General features: G+C 45.1%; 1 protein-coding gene across 3 annotated transcripts in view; it reads left to right on the top strand.

Moving 5' to 3' along the window:
• ANKFY1 (ankyrin repeat and FYVE domain containing 1) overlaps positions 1 to 19,267 on the top strand; it is a 76,771-nt gene that overhangs the window by 8,738 nt on the left and 48,766 nt on the right. The window contains exons 2-3 of one of the 3 annotated variants that reach the window (XM_045804841.2): positions 8,998 to 9,190; positions 13,409 to 13,527. In XM_045804841.2, the coding sequence (XP_045660797.1) occupies positions 8,998 to 9,190; positions 13,409 to 13,527 (312 nt within the window). Of the gene's footprint in view, positions 1 to 8,997; positions 9,191 to 13,408; positions 13,528 to 17,237; positions 17,449 to 17,558; positions 17,752 to 19,267 lie in introns of those variants that run through there. The other 2 variants (XM_045804842.2, XM_087867479.1) reach the window with 2 other exon arrangements.

The raw sequence follows: 19,267 nt of genomic DNA, 5'->3' as shown, positions 1-19,267 counted from the left end.
AGCTAGAAATTTGAGTTGTTTCCTGTTTGTACGGACAGGTTTTCATTTCTCTGGGGTAAATTCCTGGGAGTGGAACTGCTGGGTCACAGGCAAGAGTATGATTAACTTTTGGAGAAACTGTTGGACTCTTTTCCACAGTGGCTGTGCTGTTCTGTGTTCTCACCTCTCTCCATCTTTGCCAGCACTTTGATTTCAGCCATCCAGCGGTTGTGCAGTGGCAGGTCACTGTGGTTTTAATTTGCATTTCTTAAATAACTAATGACGTGCATGGCTTTATTTGCGTACTTTATTTGCCGTGCATTTATCTTCTTTGGTGAAGTGTTCAAATTTGTGGCCCTTTTTTATTGAGTTGTCTTACTATAATGAGTTGTAAGAGTTCTTAATATAGTCTGAGTAGAAGTCGTTTGTTGGAAATACACTTCCACATGTTTTCTCCTTGTCTGTGGCCTGCCTGTTCATTTTCTTATGTGTTTAAAGAACAACTTTTGAAATTTATAATGTCCAGTTTATCCATTTTTTTCTCTAATTGATTCTTTTTATCCAGTTCAAGAAATCCGTGCCTCATCTGAGGCCCCTAATACTTGTTATTCTATTTTTCAGTCTAGAAGTTTTATAGTTGTAATCTGTACACTTAGATGAGTGAACTTTGCATAGAGTGGTACGTATGAGTTGGGGCTCACTTGTTCCGTATGGATACTCAGTTGTTCCCATTGTCCTCTCCTCCTTGAAGCCCAGATTACGGCCTGGCCTTTCCCCTGAGAGTTTGCCAAGTCCTGACTTAGAAGGAAGAGTCTTATACAGACCATTGCCTGTTCCTTTTCTGACTGTCCCATGGCTTGCTGATTAAATATATATATGTATATATATATATACACACACAATTATTTTAGGCTAGTCATCGTGAATGCAGGTTTTTTGTCTTAAGCATTTTTCATTGAGTCAAGACTGATGAACTGTCAGAAAGCTCATCGAGATGTCTGACCTCAGACTGCATTGGTGAAGAGCACATGGGTATTTATTATCTGGATAGAAACATGATAAAATTATAATGCAAACTGCTGACAGTCTTCACGGATACTTAGAATAGCCATATTGGTGAATCAGTAGGTTTTATATGTTATATAAATTTCCAGGCTTGTTTTTCTAAAGCAAAGTTGGAGGAAGAGAAGGAGGGAACTTAGCTGAAACCAGCCACTTGATGAAGAAGTAGATAGTAAACCTTTAAACCAGACACTGCTCTAAATGATTTAATGTGACTTAATCCCTCCTTGGTGAAACCCTGAGGTACTATTATTATTCCCATTTCCAGGGAGAAAACCGAAGCACAGAGAGCAGTAACCGCCCTAGGGCACTCGAGAGTTCCCATCTTGGCAAGTGAGGCTCCGGAGTAATGGTCTTGGCTAGATTCTGTTGCCTAAGGACTGTAACAGTAGCACACATTTACGGGGCACATACCTCAGGGCAGGTATTCATCAAGGTCATTATATGTATTGGCACATTTAACACACTTACAGATGAGAATGAGGCATTTGGGTGAGGTGTCCCAAATAGGAAGTGTGGGGCCAGAGTCTGATTCCAGTTAGCCTTGCTCCAGAGCCGGCGGCTGCCCCACTGCACTGTGCTGTAGATTCTGTCTTCGTTATTGCTCAGAATGGTAACCTATGCTGGGGCGCCTGGGTGGCGCAGTTGTTAAGCATCTGCCTTTGGCTCAGGGCGTGATCCCAGCGTTCTGGGATCGAGCCCTGCGTCAGGCTCCTCCGCTGAGAGCCTGTTTCTTCCTCTCCCACTCCCCCTGCTTGTGTTCCTTCTTTCCCTGGCTGTCTCTCTCTCTCTGTCAAATAAATAAATAAAATCTTAAAAAAAAAAAAAAAAAGAATGGTAACCTATGCTTTTTCCTCTGTGAACTCTTAGCAGCTTGATGACACTTCAAGGACACGTTTGCATTGTTTGCAAGCAAACAATATTCCCACTGAAGAATGTCTTGGCCGAGCGTGCTCTCTCCGTGACACAAGAGATGGTGTGATGATGGCAGTATCACTGATAGGTGCCCTTGGGATCTGGGTTTCCCTACAGAGATGCTGTGGAGCATCTGAGATTTTGTGAATAAGAGCCCTAAATCACCCTGAAGCCCTTCTTTCATCTTGCCTCTTCTCTGACGATGATCTTTGTGTCTTGTGTCCGTGTCTAGGCATGCCTAGAATTTTGTGTCAGCAATTCTGGACAGAGATCGGGGCTGTTGCAGTAGATTTTGGAATTGTGTGTGGGTAACTGATAGCCAAAGAATTTTATAGGGATCTCTTGAGAAAACGATGGAAGCAGAACTTTATGACCTCCGCATTTTAAGGGTTAGATAGAGGAGTCAGCGACTTTTTACTCTGGAAGGCAAATATGCTCATAATTCAGGATCCAGATTCCTCGTGGCTGTTGGTTTTGTTTCACCCCTCCTGTTGGTGAGCTCCCTGTAAGTGCTACATTGTGCTACATCGCTCGCAAGAGGTGCAAGCTAGACTGTCTTCTTAACTCTCCAAGACGCAGTTCCTAATCTACTGTAATGCTTTGTGCATAGTGGGTGCTTCATAAATACTTGAAGATTGATAGTTGAAGTGAAATGGACATGCGCAGTTGTTTACTGATGACATAGTCTTGATGGGTTGGAACTCTTGAGCAGAATACTTAGGTTGGCTAGAATGTGGAAGGGGTTCCATTTGCTTCGTGGAAGAAGAATCAGCAGTCCACAGCTGCAGGCTGCCCGTCTCTCAGGCAAGTGGGATGGACCTGTAACCACCAGAGGGAACTAGCAAGATGAGGTATTCTCTGGCCGTCCTTCTCATTTGGCTTAGGCAGAAGCAGGTGAGTGGCAGGCGTGTTTGCCAGTGAGCTCTTGGGTAACGAGGCTAGGCCTTGCCTGCTAATTATCTGTATTTCTCATAGAGCTGAGTATTATGTCTGTTCTACAAATCTGTTGACTGATAGTAGTTTAAAGGCAGAATCTGACCAAGAAAGTAAAAGACTGAATGAAGCCTTTTCCTTGTATTTTCTGGACCCAGTATGCTGCAGACTAACAGGCTTTATTTAAATCCTTTAGAGTAAAACACCACTTTCCTGGGACATCTTCCCTTGCTCTAGCTTAAGCCAGGTGGCTTCATGATCTATTTTTTTTTTAAAGACTTTATTTGTGAGAGAGAGAGAGCATGTGTGTCAGGCAGAGGGAGAAGCATACTCCCTGCTGAGCAAGAAGCCTGCTGTGGGGCTGGATCCCAGGACTCTGGGATCATGACCTGAGCTGAAGGCAGACGCTTCACCAATGGAGCCACCCAGGCATCCGGCTTCATGAGCTATTTGGATCCCCCTCAGAGTGCTGTCTTTACCCTGTTACTTGGTAAGCCAAAAAACCCACGTGCCCAGATGGTCTCTCTACCTCGGCACTGGCAGTACACCGGCACTTAGTGCATTCTACTGAGCGTGACTAGGTATGTAGTCATCTTCTACGGAGAGGAGATCTTCCAACAGATCAGTGAGTGAACAGAAAAATGCGGTTCCGTGGGTCTTCTACCTTAACAGTAGTATTCCCAGAGCAGTCTCCCTGCGCGTGACTTGGGGAGGTATGTGCTGGGTGCTGAACCTTTTCTCCTGGGCAGTCATTCCCATACCTGGGGCTGTTTTCGAAGTACACCTTCCCCAGCCCCACCCCAGATCTCCTGAACATTTCAAGCTCCGTCTGGTTCACACAGCCTGAGTGAGTGGTATGCAGTCAGCCTGGGGATAATGTCATCTTGCAGAGCCTGAGAGGAAAGAGGTAGGTGGACTCCCAGTCATGGATTCGGCTGCTTTCTGCTCCTCAGAGGCCTCATCTGGGAGTTGAACTAAAAGAGACGGTCTTTAGGTTCTTTCCCATCAGAAACTTTTGTGATCTCTGAAAACCCTTATACTGGGTATTAGAAAATTAATTCCAGTTGTTCTCCATAATCTTTAAAGTGTGTATAAAACCATACATTTGCTTTATAAGTGCACACAGAATTAAAATTCAAATACTAAAAGGCTTATAGCAAAACATAAATTTTACCAGCCCTCAGTCCTGCTCCCCAGACCACCTTCTTCTCTGTCTGGTTGCCTCTACATGACATTGCTTATGCTGCCGTTCCTAGGTGGGCTAGTGCTAGACTCTGACTTCTTACTGTAGTGTATTAGGACTTGCCTGTCTGAGAGTTTTTTTAAAGTACACCCTAATTTGCACCTCCCCAAGTAAGTAATAGTGATGCTTTTCATTTTTTTTTTTTTCAAGATTTTATTTATTTATTTGACAGAGAGACAGCCAGCGAGAGAGGGAACACAATCAGGGGAAGTGGGAGAGGAAGAAGCAGGCTCCCGGCGGAGCAGGGAGCCCGATGCGGGGCTCAATCCCAGGACCCTGGGATCACGCCCTGAGCCGAAGGCAGACGCTTAATGACTGAACCACCCAGGCGCCCCATAGTGATGCTTTTTAAAGTGTGTTCGGCTCTGCTGTTTGTTGTGGGGATTGTCAGTGCAGACTTGCTGTCTGCGGCGATGCAGTATTTAACGTGGCTCATTCCACATTTCTCAGTATTTGCTCCTCTGGACTTTTGTCACTTCACATGGCTTCTAATGTCCTGTTGATTTGCCATGACTTTCATTGATGAGTTTTAGTTCCTAGGTCAATAAAACACTTGAATCCCATTCTGATTTTCATGACTCAAAAAAAACGTTGTGTAAGCTTAATGTTAAAATAGTTTAAGCTGTTTATCCGGTAGTTATGTCACTGTGGAATGCGGGCACGTGGAGGAAATGCTGACAGTCTTGAGTGCTCACGGGAGTCACAGTACCGTTGTCATTTAGTTCTGCAGGAACACTGGGAAGCAGCCCCTCAACCCCCATTTTACAGATGAACTGCAGCTCAGAGAGGTGAACTTGCCTGCGGCCCCATGGCTACTTACTGAAACGATTTGGACTCCTATCAGGTTGACTCCAAAACCCACTATAAGTTTATATCAGTTTGTTTTTAACCTTTTAATTGGAGCATAAGATACATGCAGAAAATAACAGATCATAATAAGTGTAGAACTCAGTGAATGATCAGAGTGAAATATGCACTAACTACTCTTTGAACAGACCAGGATGTTAGCGGCACCCAGAGGCCCTCGCATTCCCTCGCAGTTACTACCCTCCTACCGTTCGTCCAGGGTAACCACTGTAGTGACTTCTGACACTGTGGATTCATGTTGCTACAGTGGTAACAGTTTCTGAACAGAATTTGATAACGACTCTTGATCATATGTCCTTCTACACTTTCTGTTACTACATCTGGAGATTTGGTGCTAGTTTTTCTTCCTATTTCTTTTTCTGCAGAAAAAAAAAAGTGTAAATTTCATACCTTATACAAAATTTATTAACTTAATGCTCTGTGCTAAAAACTTCTCCCTTTGAGGTCAGTAATTACAATTCTTGGCTTTTTAGTCGAAGTCACTGTGAAGAACTCTTCAAAACCAGTGACCCCTGTGGATCTGTCACACACGAGTAAAAGCACAAGACTGAATCTACTTAAGGGCTTTTGTGTACCTGTGAATGCTGCGTGCTGGTATTTTTTAAATATCGTAGTAGGATTATTGTCGTACTGTTCGCTTTAGTCAGGGGTTTTGAAAGCAATATTTTGTTTAAGTACATGTAGGCCCAATAATTGCAGTATTTTGGGGAGAAGTGCTCTGGGAATTGCCCTCTGAGATGTGGCTCATGAGTGCGGTGGTCAGTTTGTCAGCTGTAAGCACATTCCCGTCTTGCAGGTGCCTTCTGCTTTGTTTCCCCAGGAACCCTCACTTACCCCCGAGACTCGCACCAGCTTTGGGACTCCAAGCATTTCTGTAACATGGATCCTCTGGAAGAGAGGAAAAATGTTTCCTACTAAATGTATGAAGAAAACAGTCTACGAGTATTTGTACACATTTCTCTTAAAATATTTCTTTCTAATTATGAAAGCAGAACACATTTGTTGTAGAGTACCTGAAATGTGCAGAGAAGTGCAGTAGTCCCCCCATGAGATCTGCTGATATTTTGTGGTATTTGTCTTTTTACATCTCACACACATGAATATTTATAATAAAATTGGAATTATAAAATAAATTTAGTTTCACTGCCTGTTTTTTTTTCTGTTAATATGTTGTCTTTGAATACACAGAGAGCATTACATATTTCTTAGAAAACATTTGTTGCATAATAACTTCACAGTCAAGTACCACACTTAGTTTATTTAACCATTCTGTGGTTTTTTTTTTTTATAATGTAGGTCTTTATTCACAGCAGAATGTATTTCTTTTTTTTTTTTTTTAAAGATTTTATTTATTTATTCGACAGAGAGAGACAGCCAGCAAGAGAGGGAACACAAGCAGGGGGAGTGGGAGAGGAAGAAGCAGGCTCATAGCGGAAGAGCCTGATGCGGGACTCGATCCCGGAACGCCGGGATCACGCCCTGAGCTGAAGGCAGACGATTAACCGCTGTGCCACCCAGGCGCCCCTAACCATTCTGTGTTTTGAACCAGTTTTGGATTGTTTCCGTGTTTATAAAGAATTAGCTATTGGACAGCAGGTGGGGGGGATGAAGATGAGGAGAGGAAAGGAATCCTCTTTGATAAAACTGGATTGTACTTGTTCAACTGAATTGATCAAATATTTAGTGAACCTTTGTATGTCAGACCCTGTGGTAGGTCTGTGGTAGAGATGTGGATGTGAATTCTTTCACGTTGGAGATCAGATATGATGAGTGAGGGCCTGAATCAAGTCATAGTGGATATGGGGATACAGAAGACAGAAGGATTCCCACAGATGTTTAAGTGGGAAAGCTGATTTGTGTAGGGTTGGGGCCATGTGAGTGAGAGGGAGACATTTAAGATTACACCCACATTTTCCCTTCGCATAACTGGGCTAGACAGTGCGTCACTTATTAGTATGGGGACCATACAAAGGCAGAGAATATTTGCTTAGAGTTTTATCCTAGGCATCGTGAACTTGAGCTGCCTGTGGGCCACTAGAGAGCAGTGTCTTTCAGGCAGGGGGATAGATGAAGCTAAGAAAAGAAATCTGGACGACAGAGATGGGTCCGTGGATCATCGGCGCTTAGATTGTGGCATCAGCTACAGAGCCGGACCTGGTAGAACTGCCCTGGGAGGACATACAGCTGAGAAGAGGGCCAGGGGTAGAGCCCTGAGGAGCATCAGTGGTCAGCGGTGGGTGGGATGCAGAGAAGCAGGGGAAAGATGGAGAATCGGAAAGAGGGTGGCATCGTGGTTGCTGAAAGAAGGGGAAAAATTGTCATATGCTGCGTGGTAGGTCCAGGAGGAGAACCACAGCCAATGTCTATTGGATTTGGCAATTAGGTCATTGTTGAGAGGAGTTTCAAGGGAATGGTGGGGACAGAAGAGGGAATGATGGGGGAGTAGGGGTGAGGAAGTGGTGGATGGTAGCTAGAGATGGAAGGACAAAGGTGGTCGGATGTGCTGTGGAAGGAGGGTGTTGTGTTACTAGAGTCTCGTGCTGAGGAGAAGGACCCAGTTGAAAGAGAAGTTGCTGAGAAGGGAGGCTGATGCCAAAGCAGAGGACCTGAGCAGAGTGATGGGTTTGGAGCCCAGGTGGAGGGATTATACCCTCGCATAGGAGGGAGATACTTGCCCTGAGGAAGCACCGGGTGGGTGGGAGGAATTGCTGGTGTGGCCAGAGTTGTTGGCAGTAGCTCAGTTTTCTCAAGACACAGAATGAGGCGGGTCGTGTGGGAGGTGGGCTTGAGGGCAGTGTCAGGATTTGCAGTGTCTGGTAAGGGGTAGATGGGGGAAGGGGCCAAGGCCCAGAGGGCGGGAGCAGCACCGTGGTTAGAGATCCAGGTCTCCAGCCGTGATCTGTAGAGGTACTGATTAGTATGGTGCCGTGAACCCCAGCAAGGCTCTAGAGCCCAGGTGACGGAGAAGGGAAATTCCTTGACCAGGTATTCCTCAGGGAAGTCTTCCCTGGCGTCTTAAGTTAGACTTCTTTTTTTTTTTTTTTTAATTTTTTTTTTAATAATGATTTTTTATTTTATTATGTTAGTCACCATACTTAAGTTAGACTTCTTATAGGTTCTCACACCTGTGTTCTCTCCTTCTAGTGCTCCTAGGGTTGTAGTTCTGCGTTTAATTGTTAGCGTTGTTACTGTCATCATAAAACTTGGCTTACCCCAGCAAACTAAAAGCTCTGAGGAAAGATACATCGGAATTTGCTTACCATTGTGAGTGTCTGGGACCTAGTAGACGCTCGGTAAATGTTTGTTCAATTTAAGAAGCAACCTTTTTGATCCGCCTCAGCATGCCTGTGGATGTGACTTGCTTTCATTTGAACCATTATTGACTGTCCTGCTTCTTTCCTGAAGGAGGGGAGGTCAGGTGGTGTGGAAGAGTGGGTCCTAGACCACAGGCCCTGGCATGAGAGTGCCTGGGCTCTCATCCCAGCCCCACCTCTCACCAGCTGCAGGACCGCGGGCAAATTCTTGGTCTCTCTTTGCCCCGGCATCCTTACCTGTGCAGTGTGGCCAGTGATTGTGCCGACCTCATGGGGTTGTTCTGAAGCTTGCCTGAGAGAGTTCACATGGGACACAGGGTCACTTTTCACTACTAGTGTTTCGAATAAGAAGTCCTAGGTGATTTTGATCATCTTTCCTTGAGATCCTGGCTTTATGATAAAGGATTTGCAGGGCACATACCAGGGCATGTGTGTGTGTGTTTTCCTCGTCATTTATTGACTATTGATCTTTAGAGAAACTGAGAAGAGAAATCCCTGGACCATGAGGGTCTTTCTGGCCCAGTGATGCAGTGGCACCCACTAACAAAGCCATTATGGGTCCTGAGGGAGTATCACTAAGAAACAGTCGTTTTGCTAGTAGTCCTGTCTGAGGGGTGAGGGATCCGTGAATGCCGCCTGCTTCACACCTGCCGTGGTAAACTTGATTCTTTGTTTCCCTCGCAGAGGAGGTGGCCAAGTTGGAGAAGCACTTGCTGCTTCTCCGACAGGAGTATGTCAAGCTGCAGAGGAAATTGGCAGAGACAGAGAAGAGATGTACTCTTCTGGCCGCGCAAGCGAACAAGGAGAGCAGCAGTGAGTCCTTCATCAGCCGCCTGCTGACCATCGTGGCCGACCTCTACGAGCAGGAGCAGTATAGGTGAGCCCCTGGACGTAGGACCCCTTTGATGGGTTCCCAGGTCCCACTGTAACTTCTCCTCTCTTACTGACTTTCTTCCCAAGTTTATTTCTCTCCAACCAGGATACTAGCAAACCTTTAGTCCTGGCAACGTAAGCTCTTTGGGGCAAGATTTTGTTTTTTATTTCCTGCTTATTTTCAGCACAGAGTGTGGGAGTCATGGTGATAGCATTGCTGATGTAGACAGGAATTAGCTTACATGTCCGGGGATTCGGAGGGAAAGGCCCCTTTCTCTTGGGATAATCAAAGAAGTAGCTGTTGTTATTGAGTGAGTTTTGAGGTCAATGTTAGAGGCTGGGCAGGATTCAGTAGATAAAGACAGCGATGTTACCAGTAGGGAGGCTGAGAACGGCTGAGATGTAGCACCATGCAGAGGGTTCAGAGGAAGGGAGGGGCCGTCGTGAGGCACGTGTCCATGTAGGGGCGCCGGAAGAGGTGGGAAAGGTAAGGTGGTTTGCACGGGGGTCCGAGGTAGGAAATTTGGGCTTGATCCTCTAGGCATTGTGGAACAGTGTTTTGAGCTGTTGGACTTCACTGTCAAAGTGGTGTTTCAAGAAGATGAGCCTGGTAACATCATGTAGGCAGCACTGTGCAGAGAAGAGAGCAGCGGAGCGGCTGGCATGTTGTGGATGGTGCAGACCAGAGAGAAGAAGGGCTGAATCGGGATGGTGGCCGTGGGTGTGGAGAAGAGACATGGGCGGGAATGCACATACAAGGGAGAGTTTGGCGGCTGAGGAGATGGGCGATCAGGCCAGCTAAGACTTAGTGAAATTCCAAAATAAATCATGGCATTTAAAATAGATGAAAATCCAGGGACACCTGGGTGGCTCGGTCGGTGTAGCGTCTGCCTTCGGCTCAGTTCCTGATCCTAGGGTCCTGGGATCGAGTCCCGCGTCAGGCTCCCTGCTCAGGGGGGAGTCTGCTTCTCTGTCTGCCCCTACCCCCTGCTCATGCCCTCTCTCACTCTCTTGCTTGCGTGTGCTCTTTCTCGCTCTTTCATAAATAAATAAAATCTTAAAAAAATAAAATAGATGAAAATCTAGAACTGCTGTTCTCCAACTTAATCATTTATAAAAGAAAGAAAAATTTAATACCCAAAACATAGGAAGTATATACTCTGAGTAAAGGACAGCCTTTTAAATTGAACAGATGTAGCTGCTTGTAAAATATAGTTCGTTATCTCTTTTCTTTCCCTCTTTTTTCCATGGACAAGTGAGAACTGTTTCTCCTGGTGCGGGGAAACCTGATCTATGTCTGTTTGGGCTCATCTCCCCCAACTCCAAGGCTCTTCTCCCTTAGAACGCCCATCGTTCACTTTCTCTGTTCCTTCTCCATTGCATGCATCCGTTATACTGTGGCCCCTCTGGGAGGCCGTGGGCATGAGCCGGGTCGCCGCAGTACAGGTCCCACACCTCCAGTGGGCCTCTCCTGAGCTTCTAAAGCCTGTGCCTCACCCAGATGAGATGGGGAACAGGGCTTTTGGAGAGGACTTGAGCGTTTGAGGTGGAGTACCTGAAGTTGGAAAATCAGTGTCTGAAGCAGATGGTCCTTTGCCGAAATAAGAAAAAACCCCACAAAACTTTGTCGCGTGATATGCATTTTGTTGAAGAATTTAAATAGTATTTGTAGGGGCGCCTGGGTGGCACAGCGGTTAAGCGTCTGCCTTCGGCTCAGGGCGTGATCCCGGCGTTCTGGGATCGAGCCCCACATCAGGCTCTTCCGCTATGAGCCTGCTTCTTCCTCTCCCACTCCCCCTGCTTGTGTTCCTTCTCTCGCTGGCTGTCTCTATCTCTGTCGAATAAATGAAATCTTTAAAAAAATAAAAAATAAAAAAATAAATAGTATTTGTATGTGCATCTCTAGAGTAATTAAAGAGTAGGTATTCAGGGGTTTTTAAATTGAGAAATGTGGAAGAAATTGGTCCCTTTAATTTTACTTAAGTTCAGGAGAACGCTTTTGTCCCTTAAGATCGTTAAAAGTGATGGTAATACATCGCTCTCCTAGCAAGCAAGCTCACGGTTTTTCCTGCTAAGGTGTGTGAGAAGCTCTTTATTTCTGTAACAACATCCTAGTATGAGTAGTTTACAAGGAAATGCTCTTTGATTGGAATGAAAATTTTAAAGATTTCTGTTATGGCAGCATCTCTTTCTGCCCAGAGGTCCTGTCCCTGTGCTTTAATAAAATCACCATTTTGCGTGCGCACGCACACACACACACACACGCATGCACGCACGCATGAGTGAGAGGAGGGGCAGAGGGAGAGGGAGAAGCAGAGTCTGCACCCAGCAGGGAGCCCAGCATGGCGTTCCATGGGGCTCGATCCCAGGACCTGCGATTGTGACCTGAGCCAAAGGCAGACGCTTCACCAAGTGAGCCACCCAGGCACCCCTAGAATGAAAATTTTAAAAAAATTACCAGCCTCCTGATTGTTTCTGCATAGAGTTCTCAGAAACATACCCAGTCTTCCATTTCTGAATTGTGTTTGTAGAAATTGTTATTATTAGAAATTATTAACGAAGTCCTTGTCTGTATTTCCCTTTGGTACGTTAGACTACAAAAGAGAAAACAGTTCGGCCTGACGTTCATGAATATGTAGAAACATTCATTTTTATAATTTTGTGGCTTGAAGTCAGTCAGTGGCCGAAACAGGAAACAATGAGTCTTCATTTAAGTTATTACATTTTAATACTTTATACATAAATTTAGAGTTTAAAAATTATTTGTGTTTTATAAACAGCTTCCTGTTTTCACCGAATTTTAGAAATTTTGTCAAAGGATGTGATTTGTTCTATTTTAAATAAAATAATTGTTTTTCTATTGACTGATTAATGTGTCCTAGTGTGTTAACAGTAGTTTGTAGGAACTTGAAATACTGAGTGTCCTGTTGCTCTTCTGGTCTAGTGCGATTAGTTGCAGCTTGGTCTTCAGTGGAGCCACAATTGCTGACATGCTTACGTTCTGCACGGTGTGTCCATGGGATGAACTGCGTCTGTGTCAAGCATTATGTAGAAAGAGCACTCTGCTAGGGTCTCCTTTTAAGTGGATGCATTAATTCATGTCATAGATCTTTTTATTGTACTGACTTTTGTGTATTTAGCTTATAAAGGTTTCCAACCTAACACGTTTTGAAGGGGAGTATGCAAATAAAAGAACTTGCAAATACACAGAATGATGATGATTAGTGACTTTGCATTATTGCTGCTGACAAAGCCATATGGCACATGCTTATGTCAGCCCAGTGGGTCATCCTTAGGTTTTTGTTAAATGCCCAGATGCTGTCCATCCTCAGCATTTGACGTTTCAGAGTCAAACATAAATAACTATTTGGAAAGTTCTTTTCACAATAATGGTTTGTCATAAATACAGAAACATGTTGGAAAAAAGATTTCTCCTACCCCATTTCTTTATAAATGGTTGAGTAAAATATGTCCAGTAATAGGTCTGAATGTTTCTGTCGAGAACAGGAATCTAGACACCGGTTTCATGTTCTTGACTGCCTTGTCAAAGCCCGTTTGTAGCTTCTCTGCGTCCCCTTGCTTGACCGTCAGTACGGTACAGCGTATGGCTCTGTGGCCCCAGAGCCAGTGTCACAGTCTTCACGTTTTCTTTCTCTCCCTGAGGATTTATCTTGATTTATTCTGCATGAAACCTCTTCTACATTTTGTGTGAATATCAATCATCATATTTAACTGGTAGATTCACCACCTTAAGAATCTTGTTGGGGGGGCACCTGGGTGGCGCAGTCGTTAAGCGTCTGCGTTTGGCTCAGGGCGTGATCCCAGAGTCTTGGGATCGAGCCCCACATCAGGCTCCTCCGCTAGGAGCCTGGTCTTCCTCTCCCACTCCCCCTGCTTGTGTTCCCTCTCTCACTGGCTGTCTCTCTCTGTCAAATTAATAAATAAAAAATCTTTAAAAAAAAAAAAAAAAGAATCCTGTTAGGGAAAGGCAGAACATCGCATGTGAACTGAGGCTCAAAGGTAGAAATACAAACATGTCTAGCAACATTTATTATACACGTGGCCACTGGAATTCAGTGCTGGCACAGAGAATAACTTTGCTGTGATTTTTTCCTTTGCAGGTGTATGTTGATCAGTCAGTACCCATATATTTATAATGTGGGAATCCTAGCTATACTAATTATGATGACATTTTCTATCTGTGGATGTTTTTCTTCACTAGTGACCTGAAGATAAAGGTTGGGGGCAAGCACATTAATGCACACAAGTTTGTGCTGGCAGCCCGCAGCGACAGCTGGAGTCTGGCCACCTTGTCTTCCACCGACGAGCTGGACCTGTCAGGTGAGCCTCTGACCTGGTGGGAGCTTATGCCTGCCGGCACAAGAACTCTTGGCAGAAGGTTACGTGCGAAGCATTGGTGGTTTAATGAAAGTAGAAAACTTTTCTTATCAGTTGATGGTGACCCTGAACTAGTTAAATAGTGAGTGAATCAGTGGGTTGGGCACAAACACTTCTGTTTAATATCTGACTAATAAATCATGCATATTTGGATACCTACCATATTCTTATAATTCATAAAATATAAATATCTGTCCAGAAACTCTTTTCATATCCTGTTATAAATACAGGAGCATATGTAGAGAAAAGTTTTTCTTCTACTTCTAGAAAAAGTCTTCGTGTTCAGTTGCTTGAACTTTAATCATAGTTGCCAGAGCGCTCTTCCTGATCTACAGGACTGAGCTCAGAAGTGGGAGTTACTCCGGGAAATGGGAGTGGTCTTGCTCTGACAGTAAAGGTGACCTTCAGGGTGCAGAATCGGAGCAGGTGCACCGAGCTGCTTCACGTATGACTGAATTGTTTTATGCCACGTTATGTTGTATAGAATTGGGGTAAATGTGGTGGTAAGTAGACTTAAAAAAAATCATTTTCCAAAGTTTACTTCAGAATTGCATTTTCATTTAGTACTTACCTGTTTTTTTTAAAAATCAAATTTTAAATTTAATTCCTTTAGTAATAGTCATGCGAATTAGAACACATAGTAAGGAGATTCCCAGGCAGTAGGGTATGAATTACTTGCAGAAGTGATGGGCTGTGTGAAAATGCTGCTGAATTATGTCTTCAAAAGGTTTGCCAGTTTAGAAGGGTACTGTTTTCCATGTGCCGTGCTGGGAACACTGAAATGATTATAACAAAGTCCTCACCATATAGAAATGGAGTAATAACGGGTCATGTCAGGCCAGGGCTGTGCACACAGTATTACAGTTGCTTTATGTCTAAGGTACAGAAAACCGGCATGGGCTGACACCTGAGCGGTGTGGCAAAGGTTAAGTGGGCATTTATCTCAAGGGTGTAGGGGAGCAGATGGCTAATGCTTCTCCACTGTGAGTGAACTCTGTCTCTTTAGGGTCATTTCTAGGGTTTAACCTGCGACCCATAATTCAGAGTTGCAAACACACAAATACCTATGCATGGATACACGTGTGTGTATGCGTCCATGCCCGTGACAACACATCTGCTTGGGAAGCAGTCTGCAGTGCTGTACGACAGAAATCTCTGAGCAGAGCTTTTCTTTTTTTTTTTTTTTTTAATGTTTTTTTATTATATTATGTTAGTCACCATACAGTACATCCCTGGTTTCTGATGTAAAGTTTGATGATTCATTAGTTGCGTTGAGCAGAGCTTTTCTTTGAGGCCGTATATAACAGAACTGTGGATAACTTGTAAAGTCCATTCACAAGAGGCATGATAGAATCTCAGTTTAATTACGTGACCAGATAGTTTACAAAGACTAGAAGACATTATAAGATATGGGAAATAGTCTAACAAGAAAAAAGTTCAAAACAAGTTATCATCTTTTGTTATCTATTAAAACATTATCAAAAATTGATGATCCCAGTAGCCTGAGGCTCATGAAATGGGCACTGTTGCACACGGCCAGTTATATTGTAAATGGCTCTGACAGTTTAGAAAGCAGACAGCTGAACTGTACAATAGTCTTTCTTCTAACCTCGTCGTCCGACTTTGTCAGATGGATTCTGGCATGGGTAATTCAGACAGCATAGATACTTCTGTATTTTTATGTGTAATTGTGAAATATTGAATGCAATCAAAATGAGTAAGAATGGAGAACAAACAAAACTAGGTAAGAACATGGAGACTTGCGTTAAGCTATCAAAAGCCTAATTCAAACATGAAAATTGCGCTTTTACTTTCTTATTACATCATAACATTTAAGAGCAGCTTTAACTCAGCGACTAACCACAAGACCGCATCACTGTTAATCAGGAGATTAGAAAATGTTTAGGAAAGCATAACGTTTATGCCCTTAAACGTCCTTGGACTCCTTCCTGTTGTAAATACTAAGCATGGTTTGATCCCGGCTGTGCAGGTAGCTTTCAGAAGTGATCCACAGCAGAGCAGACGTTCTGTGGCTTTGGTAGATGAGACACCTCTGAGGGCAGCTGGCAGTGGAGCCTATGGCCTTGTTACTTCATACAGTTTGTCATGATATTTGTCATGGGGGCGAGTTCAAGGGGTGGAGGAAGGGGTGGACCTGTTCCTGTCCCACTGTGTGTTTTGCCCGGCAGTCCTGCTGCATTGCCTAGGGGGGTGTGGGTGTGGTTGCCCAGATTGGGTTGTAGCAGCTGGGGGTGCCTCAGAAGCCCTGTCTGTGTGTGTGTCTGTGTGTGTGTGTGTGTTTGTCTGTGTCTGTGTGTGTGTGTGTGTGTGTGTGTGTGTGTGTGTTATGTGATATGCACGAACCCTGCATGGCTGGCCAGCAGTTTGAGGGAGATTGGAAATAACCTCTCGTAAACAAGTGTATAAATAGCACAGAAGTGATGTTTTAAATGGTTGAACTTTTCCACACCAATGGAGTTGATAAAATCATTTTATGAATTTATTGGTGTTTTGTTTCTTCACAATTATTCCATCCATCTCACAGATGGCAGACACTTTTCAAGGTACTAAGGACACAGCAGGGAACAAAATTAAATTCCTGTTTGCATGGAACTTACATTCTTAGATCGATTTTCTGAGTTCCACATTTTCTTTCAAAGTTCTTATGTAACTGGTATTTCTTAAAACTCAAAATAAGCACAACTTTAATTGTGTTAATCATTGTAAAAATTTTAGCCTGTGTTGGTGAATATACACGAGGGCATTAAATGCCAAGTATTTAAAACGTGTTTGGATAGACGAGAGTTTTCTTAATCCGTACATTGTTCCAGAGAGTACAGTGTGTTGGGTCTGATCCGATGCACAGGTCTAATTGTGAGAAAGTGCCAGACAAACCCAAATGGAGGAACATTCCACAACATAACTGGCCAGTGTCACTCAAGTTTGTTAGGGTCGTGAAAGACAGGGTAAGATTCTGTTACAGGTTGGAGGTCAAGGGGACAATGAAATGCAGTGTGGATTCCAGACCATAAAAGGACATTAATGGGAAAATTGGCAAAATTTGCAAAGGTCTGTCGTTAGATGACAGTATTGTATCAGTCCTAATTACCTGGTTTTGATTGTTGTCCTGTGGTTGTGTAAGATGTTACTGTAAGGGGACGATGGCTAAGGGGTATCTGGGAACGCTGTAACTTTTCTCTAAGTCTGAAATTAGTACAGAACAAAGATGAAAGAGATACAGATTTGCTTTTTATCTCTCTATTATTTGAGGTGCAAAGACAGGTCTGTTAAGATGCAGAGTGATGGACCGGCAAGAGAGAGGACGTAAGTGCTAGCTCAGCCCAGTGTCTCAGACCTGTGGGAGAGCTGCTTTGTGAAGTACAGCTGTTCGCTTCAGGCAGAGCGACTGTTGGTCGCCTCTCTGGAGCACGTGACAGCTGCGACTCGCCCTCTGAGCGGCTCCCCGCGTTAGACTGGGTGCTCGCAGGATCGAGTTTCTGGTGTGCTTTCTCCAGCAGGCGTCTCATGCTTCCCTGGCGTCACTGTGTGTGGTGAGTCGCTCGGCTGTCCTGGAACATGTCCTGGGTCCTGTCAAGCCCTTCCAAAACCCAGAGGGCACCCTCCTCCCTCCTGTTTTGTCTGGTTGGGAAGGCAGTGTACTGAGGCACCCCCTGGAGGCCGCCCTGTGCCCGGAGAGCGCGGGGAGGAGCACGCGGCCCGGGTGTCCACGTGGTGTTGTGTTAAGAGAAACACAGCAGTACTTGACCTCTGTTGGATACCATGTGAACTGCTAGCTCCAGGCGGTTCCGTTTCCGTGTTAGATCGTGCTGTGCTCCTCTGGACGATAGCCATGGTAGCGTTAAGGTATGTTCATCAGTTGTTTGATACTCCTCCCTTCCGAGGCGGGGCCCTAACTTCCTGTCTCACAGTATAGGCTGACTGAGCTCTGTGTGACACGTGGTGGTAGAGGTGACAAAGGGGGGCGCCTGGGTGGCTTGGTCGGTGAAGCATCTGCCTTCGGCTCAGGTTGTGATCCCGGGGTCCTGGGATCGAGTCCTGCATCGGGCTCCCTGCTCAGCGGGGAGCCTGCTTCTCCCTCTGCCTGCCCTCCCCCTGCTTGCTCTCTCGCTCTCTGACAAACGTGACAACAAGTCCCTTCGGAGACAGGTTTGTGGACGGCATTGTGACTTCCTCCTTGGTCTCTCTCTGGGAGCAGCTAGCTGCTGGGTCCGAGGATGTCACGCAGCCTCGCGGGCTTCTGCTGACGGCCCAGACCCCTTGCCAGAGAGTCTCCGGGAGCCTTAGAAAATCTGTTGTATCTGTGGTGATATCCCTCACTCAGTCCTGGTGTTGCTCTTGTGTTTTTCTTTTTTTTTTTTTTTTTTTTTTTTTTTTGCTCTTGTGTTTTTCTAATCATTGGCTATGTTAGCTTTGTGATTTTGTTTAAAATAGTCTTTTAATGCTAGTAATAACAGCAGTTCAGTGTAGTCATGACTATATGCGTGCTCCACCTGTATTCACTCACTCGTCTTTAGAAGGGCATTTTGAGGCGAGTATGGCTGTTGGCTCCCATTTCATAGATGAGGAAACGTGAGGCACAGTCACGTGGAGGAGCTCACCCTCGTCACCCAGGAGGACGTATGCGAGCTGGGATTGGAACCCAGCCCGTTCGGCTGTAGAATCCACACCATTCACCACCGTGTCGTGTGGCCTCTCACTTTTGGTTTCTTTTGTTTCCAACTTCATTGAGATGCAAAGGAAGAGAAATTAAAAGTGGACAGTTTGGTCACTTTTGACATAATTGTGAAACCATCACCACATGGAATGACAAACACTGTCACCTCCCTAAAATTTCCTCCCCTGTCGTTTTAATCCATCTCTCTCATCCACACCCCCCGGCAAGCACCGATGGGCTTCCCCTCGTAGGTCGGCTTGCACTTCTCCGCTTGTGTGAAAACGGTGTAATGAATGCCTTTTGCGCGGCTTCATTCACTCAGCACACAGACTGTGAGATCCGTCCAGAGTCTCTGATGCCGTGGTTTCCGCTGCGCGGTCCTCGTCACTGCTGAGTAGGGTCCCGTGTGTGCGTGTACCGCGACGTGCTGTTGCGGGGACCTGCTGGTAGACGTGCGGTTGGTACAAACCAAGTTCGTATGCTCGATTGTACGTGTTTGTGTTTCTCTTGGGTAAATACTTAGGGGTGGCTGAGTTCAGTGTTGGGGACCTCCTGGAATGGATGGGGTGGAGGTAGCGTGCACGCCCATGAGCAGTGAGCCGGGGTGCTCCCGTGGCTCCCGGTCCTCACCGACCCCGTAGGCAGGAGGTCTGTGTTTACAGTGTTCACCAGACGGAGGGCATGGAGCGCAGTGCAGCTCTGAGGACCAGGGATGTGGAGCCTTGTCTCGTGTTATGGGTCATTGGTGTGTCTTCTTTTGGGAAGTGTGGGTTCACATCTTTCGCCCTTTTAAAAATTGGATTGTCTCCTCAGTTTTGAATTGTAAGCATTCTGTACGTAATGTGGATACAAGTTACTTGTCTGAAAGCAAGCATTCCTGCCTTGTCCCTGATCGCGGAGGGAAGCAGTGAGATCTTTCATCACTCCATATACCTGTTGATTGTAGGGTTTTCATCGACGTGCTTTATCAGTGTGAGGATTCCTAGTGTTTTGAGATGTTCTAGGACG

Source organism: Ursus americanus, chromosome 14 (assembly GCF_024610735.1).
Source record: "Ursus americanus isolate L20-20 chromosome 14, mUrsAme1.1.p, whole genome shotgun sequence".
In the NCBI taxonomy this organism is placed as follows: Eukaryota; Metazoa; Chordata; class Mammalia; order Carnivora; family Ursidae; genus Ursus; species Ursus americanus.
This window is presented reverse-complemented; position numbering and strand designations above follow the sequence as displayed.